This window comes from Taudactylus pleione, unplaced genomic scaffold (assembly GCF_031769625.1).
Source record: "Taudactylus pleione unplaced genomic scaffold, aTauple2 ptg001109l, whole genome shotgun sequence".
Taxonomy (NCBI): domain Eukaryota; kingdom Metazoa; phylum Chordata; class Amphibia; order Anura; family Myobatrachidae; genus Taudactylus; species Taudactylus pleione.
This window is the reverse complement of record NW_028285510.1, coordinates 513544-538114: the sequence shown is the minus strand read 5'-3', so window position 1 is coordinate 538114 and position 24571 is coordinate 513544. Positions and strand designations below refer to the sequence as shown.

Sequence of the window (24571 nt, the reverse complement as noted above, 5' to 3'; positions counted from 1 at the left end):
GACTCTCTAATGAACATTGGGCCCATTGAGAAGTGTTACTAATATATATTCCTTGGGCCCCAAATTTGTGAGTTATGCTCATTGCAGAGCTCCTGCCTTTAACCAATTGCTATTGCTACTTATTACATACTGTTATTCACTGCTTGTTCTCTATGAGAGAAGTTGTGTCGGCACTCACCTACAGTTTATACAAGATGTACATTTATACAGCAGATACTTATTGTATTCCCTTCTGATTTCACTGATTTCTTCCTGTTTTTGGATCTACTGTAGCTATAACAATCAAATATTATACCAAAACATAAAAAGTTATCAGCCAAGGTCGTACTGGCCAACAGGGATACAGGGGAAATCCCAGATGGGCCAGACTTGCCGACATATAGATTTTCCTTCTCTAGAAGTTGCCCGGAAAAGAGATGCAGGTAATAGGCGATGGGGGCGGGCCCAAACTGGCAGTGTCATTAAGCCCCACCCCTCACAGAATCGCATCAGTAGGCCACGCCCCCTGCCCACGGACTGCTGCAACAATTCTCCCCATTTTGCCCACTTCACTAGGAGCCTCCTGCAGGTTCTTGGATAGTAGGCAAGTATGAGATGGGCCCCACTGACTGAGGGCCCCATCCCATCCTCTACGGGTCCGGTACCAGACTATATGCACTTAGAGGGTGAGTTACCTGGTGGAGCAGGACCATGAATGTACTCGGGTGTCGCCCTCTTGCAAATCAAACAGTGTATTGTACTGGTAGAAGTACTGAGTCTTCCTCTAACATACCTATAACCTGCTGTATGCTGTATTCGGGCAGCAGGCAATGACAGGGTGAGGGGTGGGTGGGTGCTAGGCTACAATATTTAGGGTTAGCAGAACACAGGACAGAAACATCGCATTTTCTTTTTGCTCATTGTGATGTTTTCAATTAGTTACAGGTTTTTTTTTATTTTTTTAAATTAATTAAAGGGTGCATTAGGCCAGACTACACACATTAATTCTTATGCCAAGTTAATGACCTTGCTATAAAAAACCACTTTGACAAATGACAATATTGCAAAAAGTAAGTAAACTGTATTTTTATTAGTTTTAAGTGTTTACGTCCCTGTACAAATAAAACGTGATCTACATGTCTACGGGGGTTTAAACGGAGACTGAATAAACTTTCTGCCAGAGCACGATGCCCAAACCCATCTCCCCATTCATTACGGCTGGTAGGAGCGCTGTGTCAGGCATTTCAGGCTATAAAAGCATATTTTATGGTAAGAGAGCACAGCCCATATCGTTTTAGCAGTTATTTCTGTTGTGCATTCCTTATTTTAGTCCTTTAAGACCACAAAATATAGGGAAAGTTTGGCTAATGGCTCTTGGCTTCCCTGCAGAAATGGCTGCTGGCGCGTCCCATCGCATATAATTATGTGTAAACTGCAGCGAGGAGCTGTCAACGGCTTCTTGCGTTTATGTTAAAGAATATTCAGACTGAGCGGATAATAACACATCTTGCTGTATTTAATATGGATGTAGCAATGCAGAGGCTTAAATATAGGAATAAGAAGCTTCATAATAATGAAGGAGAGAGAGTCAATGTCTGGCCCTTTGGTTGGTCGCTGGACGTTACGAGGCTTTTGTCCGCTAGTTTGTGGTTTGCTCGTGAGGAATGGATGTTGGGCTCTGTGTAAAAGATACACGCTGAACATTCAATGGATTCCCTAGTATCAATCTGATTTATACTGGGCTGAAACCAGGGTCATCTTAACATATTGGCGATTGGGCAGCCCACAAAACTAGGGGCCTTCAACAGGGGCAGGCTGTGGGCATCTACATGGCCACTCACTCTGTGCATTGGGCAGCCGGCTGAGAAGGAGAAAGATGCTCCCCGGCCGCTCTGATTGTGAATTATACACGATCATAGCGGCCAGCTGCATTCTCTATCTGACTCCTAGCCAGCAGCCACACAGTCAGTGCCGGTGCAAGGCTTCCCGGCACCCTAGGCAAAACGTCAGCTTACTGTCCCCCCCTCTCCACACACCACCACCAATGTCCACTTCTCAGGCCCTTAGATGAAAGTGTGGAGATGGCATTTGATAAGTTCCTCTGCCGCCTTCTACATTAAGTACAAGGAGTTCTCTCTCAGAGATATGCTTAATTATTGCGTTAGACTCAGTGGCTCCCCGCAGATATCAGCGCCTTAGACAGCTGCCTAAAGGTAGAGCCGGCCCTGCACAGATAATAGAGGGGCACGTTCCCTCCCACCCACTTTCTCAAGGGGCCCCCCATACTTTAATCACAGCTGCAGTGCAGAGCAGGAACTGCACTGCGAGCTGGAGAAGAGGGAGGTGGAGTACGTACATAATCCACACTTTATAGCATGTTTGTTTTGTTTAAACATTGATTTTGTTGAAAGTACCATGAAATCTAAAGGTTTATTTTTATTGACATGATTATTCCCATGAATGGGTGGGTCGGAGCCCAGTGCATTGCTTTGCCCAGGGCCTACAATGCTGCTAGACGGCCCTGGATGAAACTAATACAAAGTAGTATTGATGGAGATCTATCATTACCTGAGAGATGTGCACAATAGGCCTGATTCTGATATCGGACGCTGCAGAGCGATTTTTCGTACGTGCATGCCTCCGAATTTCGTACCTAGATTTGGACACACAGTGGCAGAAATGCGAGGGGGCGGTAATGGGGGGGTGCTTACAAAGATGCACGAAGATGCTGCGTCTTATGGGAGTGACGGGGACGTGACGCGAAAAGCAGATGCTTACGAAAACACTGAACCGCTTACAAAGGAGGCCATAATTGGATGGAATAGCTACCCCCTGCCATAGAGCTGGTACAAGTTTCTATGGTGTGATTGAAGTGGACAGTAGGCGCATCAATCCTTCCTTATTAGGGCACAGGGACCTACACCAGGGACCTACACCAGGGAGGGGCTTTCTAGCGGCATTAGCAGGAAGACGCAGATGCTACTGCGGCAAAAAGGACCTTAGGATTATATTCAACTGTCCTCTTACACTCACTTGTTAGCACCTACCTATACCCCTATATTGTTTTAATTAGTAAAGGTGCATACGCACACAACGATTTATTGAACGATAATCGATATCGTTTATCTTTCAATCGTTGAAAAAATCGTTCACTTTCTGAGTTAACAAGATGAACGGTTATCATTCCTGCGCGTTCACGTTTGTAGTTCAGTCAGACTGACCAACTCAACGATTTTCATTAAGGGAATATGCAAAAATCGTTTGTAGTTCAAAAAAATCGTTCATTACACTTTTAAAAAATCTGACAGATAATCTGACAGAAAATCGTTCAGAAATCGTTGGTAACAAAATCGGTGTGTGTGTATGCAGCTTAAGTCTTTTTTAGTATTTATGTAGTTGATAATAAAAGTTTGGTTTTATATAACTTGTAAAGCTGCATACACAGACAACGATTTAGTTAATGAACGATTTTAGTAAACTATTTTCGTTCATTTTTTCAAGGGAAAAATGAACGAAAATCATTTACTAAAATCGTTCATTTACTAAATGTAATGAACGATTTTTTTGAACTCCAAAAAACGATTTTTGCATATTAACTTAATGAAAATCGTTGAGTTGGTCAGTCTGACTGAACTACAAACGTGAATGCGCATGAACGTTAATCGTTCATCGTTTTCACTCAGAAAGTGAACGATTATTTCAACGATTGAACGATATCGTTAAAAAAATCGTTGTGTGTGTGTATGTACCTTAACTCTTGCTATAAGAGTGCTCCTATTATAGAGTTCTTTTTGGTCTTTTAGATCTCCCTCGTTTTCTTTCAGTTGCGGTTTCCTCTATAGCGCCACAATCCCAGCATATTTCTAGAGTACTAATATGATGGGAGTCAGTGGATATAGCTTCCATATTCTATAGTAGTACCTATTTGGGTCATTCTTGACTTGGGCGGTGATATCCCTTCTCACCACTTTTTCCCTTGTAATTATCTTAACGTAGACATTTCAGATGGCGAGATTACGGACATGTTGACATTCTAAGGATATCGACATGGTGCCTGCTGACATGTTTTCATGCAAATGTCGACCGTGTGACTGGATCCCATCCATCCAGCTCATAGAACAGGAAAGAATAGCGAGTTATCACCATGAGGAACACAGGTGAGAATTCAAATTTCAGAATAATTCATTTGCTATTTATTAAGAAGACGAGTCTTCCCCTTCAGCTCAATCACTTAGAAGGAATCCGATTGGTCACACGATACGTGTATCTCAGTATTTGAAGGTTATTCTTTATTAAAGTTTATCGAAATGTTTGAAAAACAAGAAAACGGTCAGAAGTCTAAAAGAAAAATGAGCAAATTGCTGAACATGGCGCCGTTAATCCTCTTAGTCACATAAAGAATGAGAGGACGGAGATTATGAAATATATATACTGTATAAGTAATTGGATTCAGTACCAGTGATCGACAGGAAGGGGCAGACTTCTTAATAAGTACTAGAGAAAGTATTTTGATATTTGAATTCAGAGTACGATGTCCTGAGTATCCCCAGCGTAATAACTCGTTACTCTGTGCTGGTCTACGAGATATTCTACCTAAGATATTATGGGAGCACTGTACATTTACCCTTACACAGAAGAGAGGGCATGATATACATCCCTATTAGGGAATCGGTCCGACATACCGCCAGACCTAAGCCCGGCGGATGAAATACCGATGCCAGAAGTCCGGCAGATGAAGATCCCGACAGCGACTGGTAAGTACCCTAACCCTCCCCTTCACCCCCATAACCCTCCCTTAGGGGTTCCTAACCTTCCCCCCTAGTACCTAACCCTAACCTCCTCCCAGGGGTGCCTAATCCTAAGCCCCCATCCCTAAACCTAACTCTCTCGAAGGGGTGCCTAACCCTAACCTCCCCCCAGGGGTGCTTGACCCTAATCCTCCCTTCCCCTAGTCTAATGCTAACCCTCTCGGGAGGGGAAGCCTAACCCTAGGTCCCCCTCAGGAGTCCCTAAACCTAACCCCCACACCCCGCGGCTAACAGGTCCCGATGCCAGGCTTACCTACGATCGGTATGCCGGGCGTCAGGATTTGGCGTGGGGCTGATAATAGGCGTCGGTGTTTAGACGCCTATCATTAGTCCCATGCCGGGATTTCACAGTCAGGAAGCCGCCGGCTTCTTGACTACATCCCCCCTATTAGACATGGGGTAACACATGCAGAGGTCAGAGATAATGATTTATTGCATGTTATAAGTTCTCTAGTGCCAGACATCTCCTGTGTATCTATACAATTGGCCAAAGCGGTAGTGTAGGTGACACCTTCCTCATCCCAGTAGAGTGGAGAAGGTGTTAGTCCCCAACGTGAGCAGAGAGGTCCAAGGGGATCACTGGTGGCATTTAAAAAAAAAATTAAAGACAAAATGCTGAAATGGAAATTTACCAATCGGGTGCAAATTGCACAGTAATTTAAAAAATAAATAACATTTCTGGGAGTGGAAACACTGCACCTAGATGTCTAGTTTGCAGGGGGCAGACATATACCTTGAAATGTGCTTGGCGGTTCAACTAGCTGCACAGATGGCACACCGAGGCATTTTCTGGTGCACTTCATAACTGGCCTCCACTGTATTCACGTTTCATATGAAAGATATAGGGGTCTATTTTCTAAGCTGTGTTAGGAGATAAAGTGAATGGTGATAAGGTACCAGCCAATCAGCTCCTAACTGCAATTTTTCAAACACAGCCTGTGACATGGCAGTTTGGAGCTGATTGGCTGGTACCTTATCACCGTTCACTTTATCTCCTAACACAGCTTAGTAAATAGACCCCATAGTTCCTACGGACAATGAAACCACATAAATACCAGGCATTCTACAGTTCAGGGATGTAATGCTTTTATTTAAACGCCAACACTGACATTTAGAATAGTTAAACCTCGTCCCGAATTTAGGGAAGATCCATTCATCTGTTTAAGAGTTTGAAGCAGAAAGGTGCATTGTCACTAAGGCAGCGATAATGCGGAGGAGAAGTGGCCGTCTTATACATAATCTCAGTGTTTAGGGATGCCTAAGCATGATCACATTTTCCAGCATAGGGGGTCATTCAGACCCGCTCGTGAGCGGCAGTACGCTCGCAAGCGGGTCGATGTTCCCCCACTGCGCATGCGCACGACGGAGGGAGCTCCGTCGTGCGCATGCGCGAGTCCCGGCGAGCAACGGGCTCTCCATCGCTCCAGGTCTCGCACCAAAGGGGGCGTGCTGTCGATGTTGATTGACAGCACGCCCCCTTTGGCGGGCGTGCTGGGGGCGTGGCGGCCAGATGGAGGTGTTCCCATGGGAACGCCTACCGTGTCAAGCCGGCCCCACTGACATCAGTAGTGATGTCAGTGGGAGTGATTTTGGCTCTGATAGAGACAAAATCACTCCAGGGCTTGCGGAAGCAAGACCCTACCGCAGGGTCTCCGTCGCAAGCCCGATGGTCGCGATGGTCAAGACCATCGCGACCATCATCATGGACGCTCGCTATAGCTGTGGGTGGTCACCCACAGCTATGCGAGTGTCCATGAGGACGCTCCAAAAAAAGGTAGGAGGGCCCTGATTCAGATCGAGCGCTCTGGTCAGAGCGTTCAGCTCTGAAACAGGCCCATAATCCTCTTCAAGCTTTTCTGGGATCTCTAGTACAGAAAGTGTTGGCAAAATGTTGTGTTTCAGGTGATGAATTGTGAGGAGACGTGCATCCAGGAGGTAAATTCAATCTGAAATTCAGATAACACGACCCTGTGTACTGATTGCTAAACAATATATAATTCATACTTTCCATGGTATATCCTACAAAGGCATAAAACAACATACGTAATGTGGTCATTAGTTCACTTCTACAATGTATTAATTGACTTTAATGCTTAACATTCCTGTTAACTTTGCCAAGCGAAATCTACATGTTTGTATTGTACACGTACATACCAGTCATAAGAGGTGAAGGATTCTGTATTTAAGAAAAAAAAACCCTAAACCTTCAGCGCCAGGATGAGGACTCACATGACCACAAATGCCCCATCACTTGTGTTGTCTGGGATGCTCTAAACGTCATTTATTTTTGGACAATAAATTATGGAATATGTGAATATTTGTTTTCTTATTTTGCAATGAGATGTGAGCCCCAAAGCATCATGGGAGGCGGATTCTCCAAAACCAGGGAGTTCGGCCATAGGAGGTGTCCTGCTAGTTGGCGGGGTAGGGGAGTTTAATTACGAAAATAATCAGTAAGGTTAGTGGCGTGGTTGGTATTACTACCTCACAGCATTGAGGTCTTGGGTTCAATTTCCACTAAGGGCCTGATTCAGAGCCGGACGCTCTGACCAGAGCGCTCGCTCTGAATCAGGGCCCTCCTCCATGAAAATGGAGCGGCCCCCTGGCCGCTCGTATAGCTGCGAGTGACCACCCACAGCATATGCGAGCGTCCAAAAAGATGGTCGCGATGGTCTTGACCATCGCGACCATCAGACTTGCGACGGAGACCCTGCGGTAGGGTCTCCCTGCCACAAGCCCTAGAGTGATTTTGGCTCTATCAGAGCCAAAATCACTCCCACTGACATCACTAGTGATGTCAGTGGGGCCGGCTTCAGACGGTAGGCGTTCCCATGGGAACGCCTCCGTCTGGCCGCCACGCCCCCGGCACGCCCACCAAAGGGGGTGTGCTGTCAATCAACATCGGTTTGGTGCGAGACCCGGAGCGATGGAAAGCCCGTTGCTCCCCGGGTCTCGCGCATGCGCACGACGGAGCTCCCTCCGTCGTGCGCATGTGCAGTGGGGAACATCGACCCACTTGTGAGCGTACTGCCGCTCGCGAGTGGGTCTGAATGACCCCCTAAGGCCCTATCTGTGGAGCGTTTGTACGTTCTCCCCATGTTTGTGTGGGGTTTCCTCACACAATGCGAAAAACATACTGTTAGGACAATTGGATTCAGATAAAAAAAATAAGCGTAGTGAATGTGTGTGTACTTGTGATAGGGAATATAGAGTGTAAGCTCCACAGGTGCAAGGACGGATGTCAACAACTAAAAATGATCTGTACAGCACTGAGGGGTACGTGTGCATTAAATAACTAACTGTTAATAAATAATAAATAACAATAGGACAGATTACTTTCTAATGGAGGTCCTAAGTACAGGACCATTACACCCGGCTTAGTGTAGGACACATGATTGCTTGGCCTCCATGTTATCTTTAATCAACGCAGCACAAAATAAAAGCCGGAGAGTAACAGGATAATCATTATAAGGCTTTGATCTATGCACTAGAATAAAGGAGCACGTGCACTGAAATACCAGGCTTTGTAGTGTCTGCGGTCTCTTTAAGACCCTGCGATTGCACGAAGCACCAATATACAGCGACGTTCTGAGCTCTCTGCCACCCCGGAGCTCCAGCCTTTGTACAGAGGCAGAATGAAGTCATACTAATGTCATTATAAGTGCTCTGCGCTGACACGGCTGTATAAATGCTCTGCGCTGACGCGTGGTACAAAGCTGCCTCTTGATTCGCTTCTCTGCAAAGAAAAACACCACCACAAGACGACCACGCATTGTTCTTGGACAAAGACACCTTCTCCTTGACGGTTATAGAGGAGAAGAGGGAACACGGGCGACACCTGCGACGCTATCCATCCAAAACACCTGAAACCTGACAAACACCATCAGGCTGGATGCTCTGCAGGATGTGACAGCACTTTAGGGAACAAACACGGAAACTACTTTGTAGCACTACAGGTTTTTATTAAAGTCTTGCAGGTTTGTGGCACTTAATGAGGGTGATGTGAAATGCAGATCAGATTCAGCAGGAGTACCGACGTTGGTCCATCTCTCTCCTACAGAGGTTCAGTAATAAATAAGATGACCAGTAACAACTAGACAGAGCCAATAAATACAATTGTTCCAAAAACCCTGTATAGCAGTAAATATGAAAACCCAGGTAAGTGACTTCTCTCCAATGGGGACCAGCGAGTCATTGGCGATGGCTACTGCTCATGTAGCGCAATGTTACCGCGCTTTCTTTGTGGGGGTTTCACCGGTCTTGCAACCAAGATGGCGGCCACGAAAGTGAATATGGCATATAGTGATATTCCCAATAATACCAAGGGGTTATTGGCTGTATGGCGGGCGTGGTACATATTTTTGTTTTGTTTGCACAACCAGTATATTGTATGTGCAAGGCAAGTATATACATGAACTGAGACATTTAAGCAGCATAAAAGTTCGGTTCCCAAAGCAGCACACGTGACAAAATCCCAGAATAGTAGCGACACTGGGCAGGTTCTATGCATGGCGTAATCATCCATGTTTGTATGTGCAACGCAGTGTTCACAACTGGGAACATTGTACCTGTCCGTTATAAAGGACTCCCACTGTCTGACGTATATAGTGCATGCAGTAATATCGGGATGACTTCGGTTATGGCATGTTCCCTTGTTCTAGAGCTGTAACAACACAAGGTACCATAGGGTCAATTATCAGCATTGATTAGAGGAAGATAATATAAGTGAGCATGTCGGGGACGTCTTAGTAGGTACCAGCTATTATTTCTAGTAGTAGGGACGTTGGCTAGTTATGCAGCCATCGGGCAGGGAAAGCGAGAGCACTGGTCGGGAGCTATACCCAGTCCGTGGTCATGTACTCTGGTAGGACAGCTCAAACATATTGCAGGGTTCCTCCAGGCTGTCATCCACGTTCAGCCGCTTCCAGAAGGACTTCTGCTTCTTCTGTAGCTCCTTGCGCACACACCGGGGGCACGGGACGGTTTTCACTTTGCAGTCGGTGTGGAAGACGGCTCCACAATTTTCACACCTGAAATAAAAAACGTTATTGAAAGTTGTATAAAGGAGCAATAATGATAATATTTGGACTGTTTTTTTTTGTGTGTTTGCATGCAGCGGTGATAGGGGGCCTGATTCAGCGGCGCACACGTAATTCAAACGCAAAGTCGATGTTATTTGCAGCATGAGCAAAGAGTCCTGAGACCCGCTACGGTGCATGTGCTACACAGAGTGTGCGCCGAAAGATCCTCTTACTGGCGGGCGTGTCAGCGTAAGCAGCGTTCTCAGACGCACAGCCGCCATGTTCAGACACTTGCGTCATGCTGTTGCGTCGCTGCAGATAGGGATGGTGCGCTGATTGTGGTGTGTTAACAATCACCGGTGCGTTACAGGGACGCTGAAAGTGCGGCGTTTCAGGGCTGGCTCGTTCAGACGCCGGCTACGGCACCAGGGGACGGCTGATACTAGCATTTGCATATTATCGAGGTCGTGACTCCGCCAACAGACGCACGAGCAGACGCAGCAGCGCCCCACTGCTGAATTAGGCCCAGAGTGTCCTCCGTGGACAGAGGAGCACACTGAGGGGGAGCACTGAGTTTTTCAGTTCTGATATAGTAAACAAACGTATGTAAATAACCTGTATAAACCGTGAGCTCTGATCGCTTCAATGAGGACGACTTCATTATAAGGAATAACGTAACCTACAATATATCATGATTAGAAGTCACCTGAGAGCTCCACGACCTGTAGTGAAGCACTTTTATAAGATCATAGGTCTTTTTTTCTAACCTCTAGTAGCCTTACACAGTATATTCATTTACAGTAGTGGGTACATTATTCTATAGAATACAAAAGATGACATAAGAGACCAGCTTGGAGGGCGGAGGACAGAGGGCCTGATTCAGAGCCGGACGCTATTTGCGCTCGCTCGTTCAGAAAAAAGGGGTGGCTATTCAAATGAACCGTCCGCTCTTTGCAGTCTGTTCACGCCGCTAGGTCTGAACGAGCGAACAAAACTTGCGGTCGTTTTTTGGGAAACTACGCCCCCTGTCTGCTCGCATCCTACGTCATGTCCGCTATTTATTAATTAATCGAGTACATCGACCAGCGTATGAACTGCTCGCTATTCTTGTGGTTGGTTTTTCCTACCACAATCTTGCGAGCAGTTCTGACTATAAAATAACCCAGTGACGTGGTCAATGACGCTGCTGTATTAATTATGCACACCCTTAAAACGCCCGTTTTGACCTTTAAGCACGCCTGCGTTCTGATCTCCACTCCCCGTTTTCAAGCATCTTCCCCTGTTACCACCCACATACGCCTCCAACTGTCACTCAAAATAGCAGGCACTCGCTATTTAGCGAACAAACGATTTTCGGCCGCACTGACTGGTTCGCACATGTGTATTACAATCCGTACGCATGCGCAGTTGTGCAAACATCGCTCGGAACGAACGAGCGGCCGCTTACGAGCGGCTCTGACTCAGGCCCAGAGTTCAGTTGAACCTCTTATTAGTTTTAATTCCATGCCCTAACCCCCACAGATTAGTGGAAAATTACCCATTATTGCTGTGGAGTTTCTGTAATGATCGCACAGGAATAAGTACTATAATGTTCTCTGAAGGACTCCATCTAAGGTTTTGTGAACTCAGGAGCAGTGATCCTACCGAGAGAGCCACGGGATGAGATGCTTATCTAAACCTCTGCTCTGAATATACTTTAGCATCATTTATTGCTACAGAGCATTCCGTACAACCTGCGGGTATAGAAGGCTGGAACATGACAGCACCTGTGCCTGATAATTCTGCTTGCACTCATAGTCGAGCTGTTGCTGGTTGTTTGAGTTCCTGGACGTTGCCCTCTGGCTTTTTCTAATTTCGTATTGCCCCTGATCTGGCTATGTATTAGGGATGGTTATCGGAGGATTAACCTTCTATCGTCTCCATTGATGGTGCCATCGATGGACATTCCTGTTCTGTGACATAGTAAGCCAATCAATGAAGGGGGCAGGACAGAGGACCATGATTGGGGCAAGGCTAAGTTCTGTGCATTTTGCACCGGAGAAAGAAAGCAAAATAACTGCTGCCTCTCTGCCATCGGTGGCAGAGTACCATCAATGGTCATTGGCCAACTGGGATCCAACCCCTGATTTTACATTACTGCAGCCTCTGAGTTGTTGTTCACGTGTCAGTGTCATCGCACCTAGAAACTAGGTTGGTTCAAGTATCTATTGGACCCACCAAATGGTCATTGTTGTTTGACTTTATTTAGACCGCATAGCCCAGAGGTAGCCTATGTGATTATTCCAGAATGGGGAGAGCAAAAGGGGCCTCCACCATGTGCACTACCCTGGACTACCTGGCTATACTGCTCCTGCCCAGTGTCTTAGCTACTCTACTTAATCCATTTACACCCACATCTGTCACATGACTCCACCCACGTTCATACTCAACTTGCCTTCTCCCTTTCTCTTACGCAGTTCCACTATTCTTCTCCTCAAATATCACTTGGTCACCTTATTGCCCAACTTATGCAAAGATTAAAATCTTTCTTATTCCTAGTCATTACAGAACCCTGGCTTATCTCCACTGACACCAAGTCATCTGCAGTTCTCGACTACATGGACTCTTCCACATATCCACAGCCAGGAGCTGGAAAAGGTACAGTAGTGCAGTAGACACCCTACTTTCTCCTTCTGCACCTTATGAGTTATAGCCACAAAACTATTCCTCACTTCCTCTTCCTTTGAAGTCCACACCATAAATATTGTAAGTTTGCTCAAATAAAGCATTGCTGTCATTGTTCCTGGGTAATGTCTACCAGTTCTTTTATGCATGGACCACATATCTTCTATCCTTTCATTCACCAAATCTTATACTAGGTGGTTTCAAATTATCCATTTCTTTGGCTCTTTTGATCTCTCCCAGTGGAATTCACCTTGGACCTACCATGACCCCATCGTCTCTGCTCCAACTCTAGCTTCTATAGCTCAGCCTTCCTGACTGCACTCATCTTAGTGCCTCGCCCAATGACTGCGCCCATCTCAGTGCCTCTCCCAATGACTGCACTCATCTCAGTGCCTCTCCCAATGACTGCACTCATCTCAGTGTCTCACCCAATGACTGCACCCATCTCAGTGCCTCTCCCAATGACTGCACTCATCTCAGTGCCTCTCCCAATGACTGCACTCATCTCAGTGTCTCACCCAATGACTGCACCCATCTCAGTGCCTCGCCCAATGGCTGCACCCATCTCAGTGCTTCGCCCAATGACTGCACTCATCTCAGTGTCTCACCCAATGACTGCGCTCATCTCAGTGTCTTGCCCAATGACTGCACCCATCTCAGTGCCTCGCCCAATGACTGCACCCATCTCAGTGCCTCGCCCAATGGCTGCACCCATCTCAGTGCCTCGCCCAATGGCTGCACCCATCTCAGTGCCTCGCCCAATGGCTGCACTCATCTCAGTGGCTCGCTCAATGACTGCACTAATCTCAATGCCTCGCCCAATGGCTGCATTCATCTCAGTGCACCGCCCAATGGCTGCACTCAGTTCAGTGTCACACCCAATGACTGCACCCATCTCAGTGCCTCGCCCAATGACTGCACCCATCTCAGTGCCTCGCCCAATGGCTGCACCCATCTCAGTGCCTCGCCCAATGGCTGCACCCATCTCAGTGCCTCGCCCAATGGCTGCACTCATCTCAGTGGCTCGCTCAATGACTGCACTAATCTCAATGCCTCGCCCAATGGCTGCATTCATCTCAGTGCACCGCCCAATGGCTGCACTCAGTTCAGTGTCACACCCAATGACTGCACTCATCTCAGTGTCTCACCCAATGACTGCACTCATCTCAGTACCTCGCATAATGGCTGCACTCATCTCAGTGCCTCGCCCAGTGGCTTGCTCAATGACTGCACTCATCTCAGTGCCTCGCCCAATGGCTGCACTTATCTCAGTGTCACACCCAATGACTGCACTCATCTCAGTGTCACACACAATGACTGCACTCATCTCGATGTCTCACCCAATGACTGCACTCATCTCAGTGTCTCACCCAATGACTGCACCCATCTCAGTGTCTCACCCAATGACTGCACTCATCTCAGTGTCACACCCAATGACTGCACTCATCTCAGTGTCACACCCAATGACTGCACTCATCTCAGTGTCTCACCCAATGACTGCACTCAGTTCAGTGTCACACCCAATGACTGCACTCATCTCAGTGTCTCACCCAATGACTGCACTCATCTCAGTACCTCGCATAATGGCTGCACTCATCTCAGTGCCTCGCCCAGTGGCTTGCTCAATGACTGCACTCATCTCAGTGCCTCGCCCAATGGCTGCACTTATCTCAGTGTCACACCCAATGACTGCACTCATCTCAGTGTCACACCCAATGACTGCGCTCATCTCAGTGTCACACACAATGGCTGCACTCATCTCGATGTCTTACCCAATGGCTGCACTCATCTCTGTGTCTCACCCAATGACTGCACTCATCTCAGTGTCTCACCCAATGACTGCACTCATCTCAGTGTCTCGCCCATCGAGTAACATTGGACCCATACGCACAGGTAAGGCAGGTCAGACCTCACTCAGGAATTGCTGACTTCTGCGCACGTTATGAGGCCTCAGGCTGTGTATGGTATCGCAGTGGCCAAAATATGCACGTCCCTGCAATGGCATTGAAATGCACTGGCACGCCTGTGTGTGCCCGACCACCCCCCGTCACCACCCACAAACGGCACTTCCCGTCAATCACTCTGCCATGGGTCTGCGTGGTCACTGTGATCGCAAGTCCCAATCGCAGCGTCCGGTTCGCGCACTGCAATGCTTACGCATGTGCAGTGCGGAATAATCATCTGACTGCGTGCATATAAGCAACTGCGATCCTTGCTGAATCAGGCCCTATGTACAGAGCCGGAACACCACTGGTCAATGCGTTCTGCTGCGTGGTCTGGTTAACACAGGACTGAGAACGCGCAAGGACACATCTTGCCATTGGAAGCGCTGAAATGTCAGGGCTACAACGCAGCACTATGAGTATATTTAGTCTCCTCTCTATGTTCTGGGCCTTGGAAAGGCCTCGCTGCCATAACCAAGCCAAAGTGAATGATGGGGTGAGTAGCTGCATGGCGTATAAAGGTTAGTAATAAATCTCTTTAGGAATGAAAGTGCTCGCCAAATAGCTGCCCCCTTTCCTTGCCTTGAGATATTTGCAGGAAGAGATAGTTAAGCGGGTTAATTAATGGGTAGGTGTAAACATGTAAAAATACAGCGTTAAAACGGTATCAATCAGGCCTTTATCACAGTCATTTGCCACACTAGTGATTTGTATTGACATGAATGCAGCTGTGCAGCAAATAGGTGAGGGCAGAATGACTAATGGCCGTGATAGCAGAATCAGGTCTGTGTTCTGGGGCCTGACGCACCCTCCCTCTTGGCCGATACCTCTGCCTCTTATCATCAGACTTTACAGCAACTGACTCCTAGAACATGGCCGGGCTGTCTGGATGCACCTGCTGGGTCTATCCAAAGGTCTGCACTCAGGAACGGAAATACCAGATAAAAGGTGAAGAATTGCAAAATAAAAACACCCAGACAAGGAGCACAAGTCACGGATCTTGGCACTTATTAACCTGGGGCAGGTGAGGGCGGAACACAATATCCCTTATCCTTATACTATTTTATATACGCAGCAGATTCAGAGTTCTGACATTCAGAGCGGATGTTACAGACATGTGAAAATAGATTGTAACACGTGAAGACAATTCCTTGGGGCATGTTTGTCACAACACAGTACATACGTGCTGTTACCAAGCTATATCTCCCTGCAACCAAAATACATCTCAAATCACAAGCGATTGTATATAACCTGCTGAGCACATAATGCCAACATTGCCAGCCTGTAGGTGTTTTCTACAAACGTGCCTTGGTACGTTTGTTCTGGCCAGTCAGTGCATAGTGAGTGGTCCAAATTAATTATATCTGACTGTTTTTTACAAGTATCCGTGGTTGTCCCCGGCAACAGCTCCAGGAGTGGCTATCAGCGCACACTTCCCCGGGCTATTCGTACAGCCCCGGCCTGGGACGGCTGAGATCTCACGGCACTGCCAGGTGATGGCGCAGCTTAAAGGTGTTATACTTTTCTTGCACTCTCATTTGTATTGTGGACCAATCACATAGCTTCTCATTTCCAGCGGTCTCTGAGCTATACTGCAATGCCAGCAATAATTATAAACATGTCTTCCTGCTGCGATTACAGAAGTACGCAGGGACGGGCCCTTTACGAAATATCACATTTTAATTCAAATTTCTAGACACTCTCAGCAGAAGACCCCGGAAACCTCTACTACTCAGGTAATTTCTATATAAACCGAAGACCCATCCTTGTTGGCTGCCTATGGATGGAATCTGTTATACCGCTGGACCTAAGCCCGGCGGATGAAATACCGACGCCGGAAGGCCGGCAGACATGGAAATCCATACAGAGTAAGTCTTAACCCTATCCCTACCCCTCTCCACCCCCTAACCCTCCCTTAGTGGTGCCTAACCCTATCCTCCCCCCCTAGTGCCTAAGCCTAACCTCCCCGCACCCTAAACCTAACCCTCCCGGTGGGTGGCGGGTAGGCATCGGAAGTTAGACGCCTATCATTAGTCCCATGCCGGGCTTTCTCTGTCGGGAAGCCTGTGGTCAGCATTTCGACTGCTGGCTTCCTGACTCCTGACTCCACCCCCTATGGATTACTTTTACCCTCCACAAATATAAATAAGTTCTCCACTGTGCCCACACTGATAATTAATGGAAGCAGGTTGACTGCTGATGATAAATGGGGCTAATTCAGAGACGTGCACTGAGCTGATGGTTAGCGCACATCTCCGATTGTGACGTTCTGCGCCTACACAAGACGGGTCCTGCATGCTCAGTGATTGACAGTAGGCTGCCGTTTCTGGGCGGGTAGGGGACGGCGACTGCGTCCGTTTCCCCAAAACGGAGGTTTGACGCCGCCATTGGGGGGGAGGGAAGAGGCCGTGACCTGACGGAGATTTTCTGGCCTCTTTTGAGCAACCGGGTTTGCCGGTGTGAGTGACCCCATACTTGCCCACTTTTCAGAACTCTTCCCCCAGAGCAGCCCGGAAAAGAGGAGATTCTGCAAACATTCGGGAGGCGGGGCCGGATATTAGGCCACGCCACCACCACAGGAAAAAAACGGGATTTGCGGGTCTGTGATGAGAGGGCGGGGCTAAATGTCACACTTTGCATCATTTTAGCCCCGCCCCTCCTGACGGACCCATGAATTCCTAGTAAAATCTCCCCATCCTGCCCACTTCACTAGGAAGTGGGAAAGATGAGGCAGATCTGCCTACACTTTCGGGTGTGCGGGGCCGAAAAACCGGGAGCCTACTGCGACTTCTGGGAGTGTAGGAAAGTATCCCCCATGGCCATTCAGCTGGCAGAGGATCACGCAGATGTTCCGATGCTGCATCCATGGCTGCTGCATTGCCATAATAGTGCTATCGCAGCTGCTTCTTTGGTAGAAGCTGGGATAACAATAGTGTCGGACCTTGAGTCACCCCCTATATTCTTAGCAGGGCCAGCTCCAGGGGTCTGAGCACCCTGTGCCGGCCCTCTCCAGTGCGCCCTATCTTCGCGACCAAAAATGTGGATGTTGCCTAATTACCATAGGCCACGCGCCTACGTGACGTTATTAGGAGGCATGCCCGCCTCCAAATAACGTCAGGCTGGGGGGAGCCCCACTACCTGGGCTTCCCCCAGCCCCTCTCTCGTCACTGAATGGATGTCGCGTGCGTGCGTGCAGCATCCATTCAGAGTCTCCGGGGTCCGGCACCGCCGCACAGCTGCGGCGGGGGCGGGGTTCACCAACCTCCCGATTTGACCACCCGCGTGCCACTTCGATCCACGGGTGGAACAGCGGGACAATACTGTCCTGCTGAAATCGGGATGTTGGGGAGGGGTGCGCCCTCTATGGGTGGCCCCCCTGTGCGACTGCACAGGTCGAACACTCCTAGAGCCAGCCCCGATTCTCAGACCCTAACACACCATGACGGCACTGACCTCATATGCCTACATACTTATCTCTCACTAACCCTGTATACCAACATTTGTTACCCTGTGTGCCGGACAAGCAACAGCTTCATGAAAGGCGAGTGTGGAGTCAACACATTTAATATCACAGAACTGGTCCTGGTTGGACCAAATTGTCCCTGAAATTGCATTCACACGTCGTAAACTTTGTTATAGGTCACAGTCCTTCTGGGACAAAGCCATGACCCACCCTTCTCACACTTTTAATTAATGTTTGACAAGTTTATTGCATTCTGTTAAGGGCCAATAAACGTCGATATTCGGCAGTGAGCTGGCGATTAACCTGCAGCGTCCCGCCAAAAACCAGGCCCCGGGAAAATGGAAGGAGTAAAGTCTAACAAAATAGACTTGTATAGTTTTACTTGCTAGGTGGAAATGTACTATGAAGGCTGAAGAGATTACAGAGTAATTCAGGTCACACAATTCAGGGTGGTGAGAGCAAAGCATGTATGCAATATAAGTTATATAGTAACCACACCAATAAAAGGGGAAGAATAGGATGCTACCTAAGTTCACTAGGTGTTTACTACACGATTACCAGGCGAGGGGAGAAAGTTCTCCCACCTTCAGGGGTAAAGTCAGCTGGCTCCCGCTGCGTTAGGCTACAACAAGATGAAATATTTCAGCTGCCAAAATACTTATTCTACAATAATTATTATTACTTCTTTATGTGCCAAGCAAAATAGGACTGATTTCCTGTCCTGGGAGCAGAAAGTAGGCTGATGTGTGTTGGGTGGACATCTCAAAAATGAACACTAGTGCGTGTGCGCTTGTATGCTAGGTGGTTTCATACCTTCCTACCCTCCAGCATTCCGCGGGAGCCTGCCGCTATAAGCTGGGGACTCCCGCTACCCCTGAAAGTAAGGACAATTCCCCGGTTTCTCCACTGCCCCGTCCAAATTCCTGACTGCGCATGCGCGAGTTGGATGTGACGGGGACTGTGCCCGGGCTCGTGAGACGCCATTACACTTAATACTATGGGCCGGCCACCGCGGGGTTGTGGGTAGTGGTGGCTGCCTAGCCCAGCCCCAGCGCGTAGTCGTACTGCCTTCCCCGGAGCCAGATGACAGTGACCGGCAACAATGGCCTCTCCTTCCTCCCGGCACCTGGCCCAAGTGACCTATCCACTATCCCACCCTAGTTAAAAAATAAATGTAAGTAAGGATTTTTGTTTATTAAATCATGACTCAGAGTCAGAGCTTAGTTACATTGATTGTTTGCTGATTATTTGGTGGAAGCAAGGCTGGTGAGATAAGGATTGGCTTGGCTTATCATGCAAGTCTCAGTGGACAGCTCTCTGGAATGACAGACAGTCTGTAGGTCCCCAGTCAGTCAACACAGCCCCAGCCTCACACCGACCCCCTCCTCACAAACTCACACACATCCACTGTTAGAAAGCCCACTCTTTTACAAGAGACTACCAATGGTGCACTGTTGCTACTGTCCCTATAGTCCACCCAAAGTCATACTCACTCCTCTCCTGCCAGTGATGCCTGTTTCCCACTAGAATGTCGTTTTCACCTTCCACAGCAGGACACACCCCTGAGTGGCAATAGAAAACCGCTCATTGGTGGAGGTAGACACACCCCTTGGGCGGATCTGGACACGCCCTTTGGGCGGAGGCACCTCGACGATGCTGTCTGGAATCTCCATGAAACTAGTTTTCAAAAGTAGGCAAGTATGGTTTCGATTGGTGGGGGAGGAGAGAGAGAGACAGAGAGAGAGAGAGAGAGAGAGAGAGAGAGAGAGACACACACACTGATTGACTGACTGGGATCTTCCCATCAAGTTTTCCCAATTTAGAACGAGACACGTCATCTTTCACACACATCAGCAAGATCAAAGTCAAATTGGAACGGCTCATCTCTAATTTATTTACAATATACTAGTATAACAGACTGGGCATACTGTTTGTGTACGTCGGGTGACTTCAGCCTTGGCCCCGCCCTACCTAGGGATGTGCGCCAACCCACCACGTGTTTTGGTTTTGAATCTGCATCTCCTTCAAAGTTTTTGATCTGGATTTGGTTTTGCAAAACCACCAAGTGTTTTGGATTTGGTTCTGGATTTTCATTTTTTTTTAATAAAAAATAGATAAAAAGTTTTAAAAAACAGCTAAAATCATGTCATTTATGCCATCCAAAACCCAAAATTTTTCATTAAAATCCAAATTCTGAACCGCAAAAAAGATCAGAACCAAACAGATTTTTTTTTTAACTAGTTATGTGCCAGTATTAATGTGCAGTTTCGGTAACATTATTTGAGTTGCACCATGATCCATGGGCATAGTTGTGAGCACCACATAATTTTTTTGGGCCTCTTAGGAAGCCATCTTTGCATGGCAGCTCTCACTACATTTCTGCTTGTAGCACCTGGAGAGTTCAGTCGTATCCCTGCAGAACTACAGTGACGTGTGATTTTCCAGCAGTCAGCTCAGGTCTGCCGTCGTTTCGTAACTCCCTGGCCTTATTCCAAGGCCCGGCTCCTCCCGTGACCAGGTATCTGACTGGCATTTATAGCTTAGAAGCTCATTTTCTTGTTTTATCGCTGGGCAGGATGTGACAGGATAACTAGGCCGGGGTTTCTGAAAGCCGCTAATTAGCTGTGCTGATTCTGTTTGGTTTGGAACCATTTAGCAACAAAAGAATGTGTCATACTGATTAAGTGAGCACAGGGGTATGTCATGTGTGTGTGCTGAGCCCCAGGTGAGTGCCTGAGCCCCGTATTCTGTTTGCTTAAGGTCTGACACAAATAAAGGCCCTGCAAAGACGTGGCCAGGTAACAGACTACCCCATTCAGTGGGGCTACAATGTAATGCGTCCCAAGCTCATCTCCCACCACCCACCCAACAATACATGAAAAATGAGCTGTCTGCGCCTGGACCATCTCTCATAGCTTACAGAAGAACTGCAAACAGACACGGCTGAAACATTCTCTGCCGCTGACAAGCTGGATGAGACCAAGGCAATAATGCTGTTTGCACAACAGGCTCTCCACTCTAGCAGGGCTCTCTGAGTATTGGGTAACGCGCCGAGAGGAAGCATTAATCATCTCTTCACTATGTAAGTTCATAAAGCCAGGAACATTTCTTCCCATCCTAAAATATGATCGTTACCTTATGCCCATAGGTAAAGATGGCTGAAATTGTGAAAATTGTACTGTTCAACACAGTGATGCAGCCGCGTCCGTGTTTGGCGTCCTTTGGCAGTCGTACGTTTGCGACTTTGTGCAAATGCATGCGACAGAGCCCTTCCCTGATGTACATCCGTCCGTATGACTGTGCAAGGACTGAGGCGTCCACTTTGAGCGCCTTTAGAGGAAAGAATCCTGCCTTGGCGCGTCTAGACGCTACCATTCGGATGCGCCATGGAAACTTGCGCCAGTACCACGCTAGATGCAGATTCTCTGTGAAAGTATGGCCTCCGATATGAGTGATTAGGCATCAGAGTTGGCAACCACTTCAGCAACACACCTGCGACACTCCCATACCACGCCCATAAGGCGGGGCATCTCAGTGCACCTGAATCGCCACCTCCCATTCTCCGTGCGTTTCCAAAACATATCTGAGTTTTAATCGCAACTGTGCCCCTGTCAACAGTTATGATGTCTACAGTGTTGAAATGTCATCATTAAACATGTTGACACGTGAAACGTTGACAGGGACCAGAGGGTTAAGATTAGGCAGCAGCAGCGGAGGGTTAGTATTAGGCTGTGGTAGCGGAGGATTAGGGTTAGGCTGTGGTAGCGGAGGGTTAGTATTATGCTACACAGTGACTCTAGTTCACATTATACCACACAGTGGCCCTGATTCAGAGCCGGACATTCTGAAAGAGCGCTCGCTCTGAATCAGGGCGTTGTTTTTTTTTTATGGAGCGGCCTCCAGGCCGCTCGCATTGCTGTGGGTTGCCACGAGACCCTTGTGGTAGGGTCTCGTGGCCGCAAGCCCCAGAGAGCTTTCGGCTCATACAGAGCCGAAAGCTCTCCCACTGACATCACTTGTGAAACACCTGTCAAACCATAACGCAGGTGTCCTAAGACGAGCTCAGGGTGGACAGAAACCTCCCGTGGAGCAGAAGGGCATATTCTCATGGGAACGCCTCTGTCAGGGCAGCCACTCCCCCGGCCTGCCCACCAAAGGGGGCGTGCTGTCACTCAACATCGACAGCACGCCCCCTTTGGTGCGAGACCCAGAGCAACGGATTGCCCGTCGCTAACCGGGTCTTGCGCATACGCACAACTGAGCCGGTTCCGCCATGCGCATGCGCTCTGGGCCACCATCGACCCGGTTGCGAGCGCTCAGCGCTTGCAACCGGGTCTGAATCAGGCCCAGTGTCTCCAGCTCACATTATACCACACTATGTCTCCAGTTCACATTATGCCACACCGTGTCTCCAGTTCACATTATGCCACAGTGTCTCCAGCTCACATTATACCACACAGTGACTCCAGTTCACATTATGCCACACAGTGTATCCAGTCTCATTATGCCACACAGTGTATCCAGTTCTCATTATGCCGCACAGTGTCTCCAGCTCACATTAGGCCACACATGGTCTCCAGCTCACATTAGGCCACACAGTGCTTCCAGTTCACATTATGCCACACAGTGCTTCCAGTTCACATTATGCCACACAGTTTCTCCAGCTCACATTATGCCACACAGTTTCTCCAGCTCACATTATGCCACACAGGGTTTCCAGTTCACATTATGCCACACAGTGACTTTAGTTAACATTATGCCACACAGTGCTTCCAGTTCACATTATGTCACACAGTGTCTCCAGTTCACATTATGTCACACAGTTCTTCCAGGTCACATTATGTCACACAGTTCTTCCAGGTCACATTATGTCACACAGTGCTTCCAGGTCACATTATGTCACACAGTGCTTCCAGTTAAATTATGTCACACAGTGCTTCCAGTTAAATTATGTCACACAGTGCTTCCAGTTCACATTATGTCACACAGTGCTTCCAGGTCACATTATGTCACACAGTGCTTCCAGGTTACATTATGTCACACAGTGTTTCCAGGTCACATTATGTCACACAGTGCTTCCAGGTCACATTATGTCACACAGTGCTTCCAGGTTACATTATGTCACACAGTGCTTCCAGGTCACATTATGTCACACAGTGCTTCCAGTTCACATTATGCCACACAGTGCAGCTGCTACCTGAGGGAATGTACTTCCTAATGAAGGACATTCCACGTTGAGTGGAGATCTTCTTAATTTAGACACACATTCCCTTTCTGTGACAGTCCTAATCTCGGAGCTCAGTTCCTGCCCCCCCAGCTTCACAAAGGCTGTAAACAAAGAGAAGCCTCCTCTCCGACAGTGCCGGACTTACTGACTAGCTCATGTGTGTCTGTGAGAGACAGGAGCGTGGGAGATGGATCATATCAGTGTGGAGCGTTACTGAGAGGGAGAGACAGAGATCACCACTGATGAGTCCTCCTGTTCAGGCCTGGGAAATGGGCCAGACTAATTTCTTAGCAGGCAATTTCAAAAACTTGGTAGACAACTATATGAGCCCCCTAAGCCTCTGGGTCCCACAGCAATGGCACCCCCTATACGCTACGCCCATGCCTATAGCTTAATTACATATGGTAATGATATTTATCATTATTAGGTATCAGGTGTGCATCTCAATCCCTGAGAGGGACAGAGCTGTCTTGTAGGTAAGAAACATACAGACATAAACGCAGTACTGGGGTGCTCAGGGCTCTGCCTACATTAGTACATAGGGCTCTAAGGGTCGGAGTCTTAGTAGGGGACATCTGCAAACTGCGCCGTAGAGCGCAATCGCTGACAGTGCACGCACCGTTCCATGCATATGGGTGGAGATCGCTTTCTCTGTCGATAGAGCAACCTCTTCCTGAAATTATCAATTTTGTGTGGCAACCAAACGATCGCACAGAACTAAATGGTCTTGTGGGAGTGCCACGAGTGTCGCTAGCGTCTAGGCCAACTTCAATGCCCGTTAGCAGGGTGCGGACAGAAATGAGTCGCAAGCTTCAGACGGATCTTTTGCATTCAGCATGGAGTGGGTATAAGTGTCAATACTAATGATGACAGCTGCAGATGGAAAAACAGGGGGCGCAGCCGGCAACCCGCATCGAGATTGACAAATATCTGGCATAGACGGGAAGATACTGGCATTAGCGTTAAGTTAGCAGGACGGAAAATCGACCTAAGGGCCTGATTCAGAGCCGGACGCTCTGACCAGAGCGCTCGCTCTGAATCAGGGCCCTCCTCCATGAAAATGGAGCGGCCTCCTGGCCGCTCGCATAGCTGTGGGTGACCACCCACAGCATATGCGAGCGGCCAAAAAGATGGTCGCGATGGTCTTGACCATCGCGACCATCGGGCTTGCGACGGAGAGACCCTGCGGTAGGGTCTCCCTGCCACAAGCCCTGGAGTGATTTTGGCTCTATCAGAGCCAAAATCACTCCCACTGACATCACTAGTGATGTCAGTGGGGCCGGCTTCAGACGGTAGGCGTTCCCATGTGAACGCCCCTCTGGCAGGCATGCCCCCGGCACGCCCACCAAAGGGGGCGTGCTGTCAATCAACATCGACAGCACGCCCCCTTTGGTGCGAGACCCGGAGCGATGGGAAGCCCGTCGCTCCCCGGGTCTCGCGCATGCGCACGACGGAGCTCCCTCCGT

At 48.2% G+C, this 24571-nt stretch overlaps 1 protein-coding gene across 2 annotated transcripts in view; it reads right to left on the bottom strand.

Annotated features, from left to right (window-relative positions):
- Nucleotides 1-8728: 8728 nt before the first annotated feature.
- Nucleotides 8729-24571, bottom strand: part of PLEKHM3 (pleckstrin homology domain containing M3) — a 231817-nt gene continuing 215974 nt past the window's right edge. For both annotated transcript variants that reach the window (XM_088461836.1, XM_088461837.1), the window contains exon 8: nt 8729-9817. In XM_088461836.1, the coding sequence (XP_088317962.1) occupies nt 9640-9817 (178 nt within the window). In that variant the 3' untranslated portion in view covers nt 8729-9639. The remainder of the gene's footprint in view (nt 9818-24571) is intronic.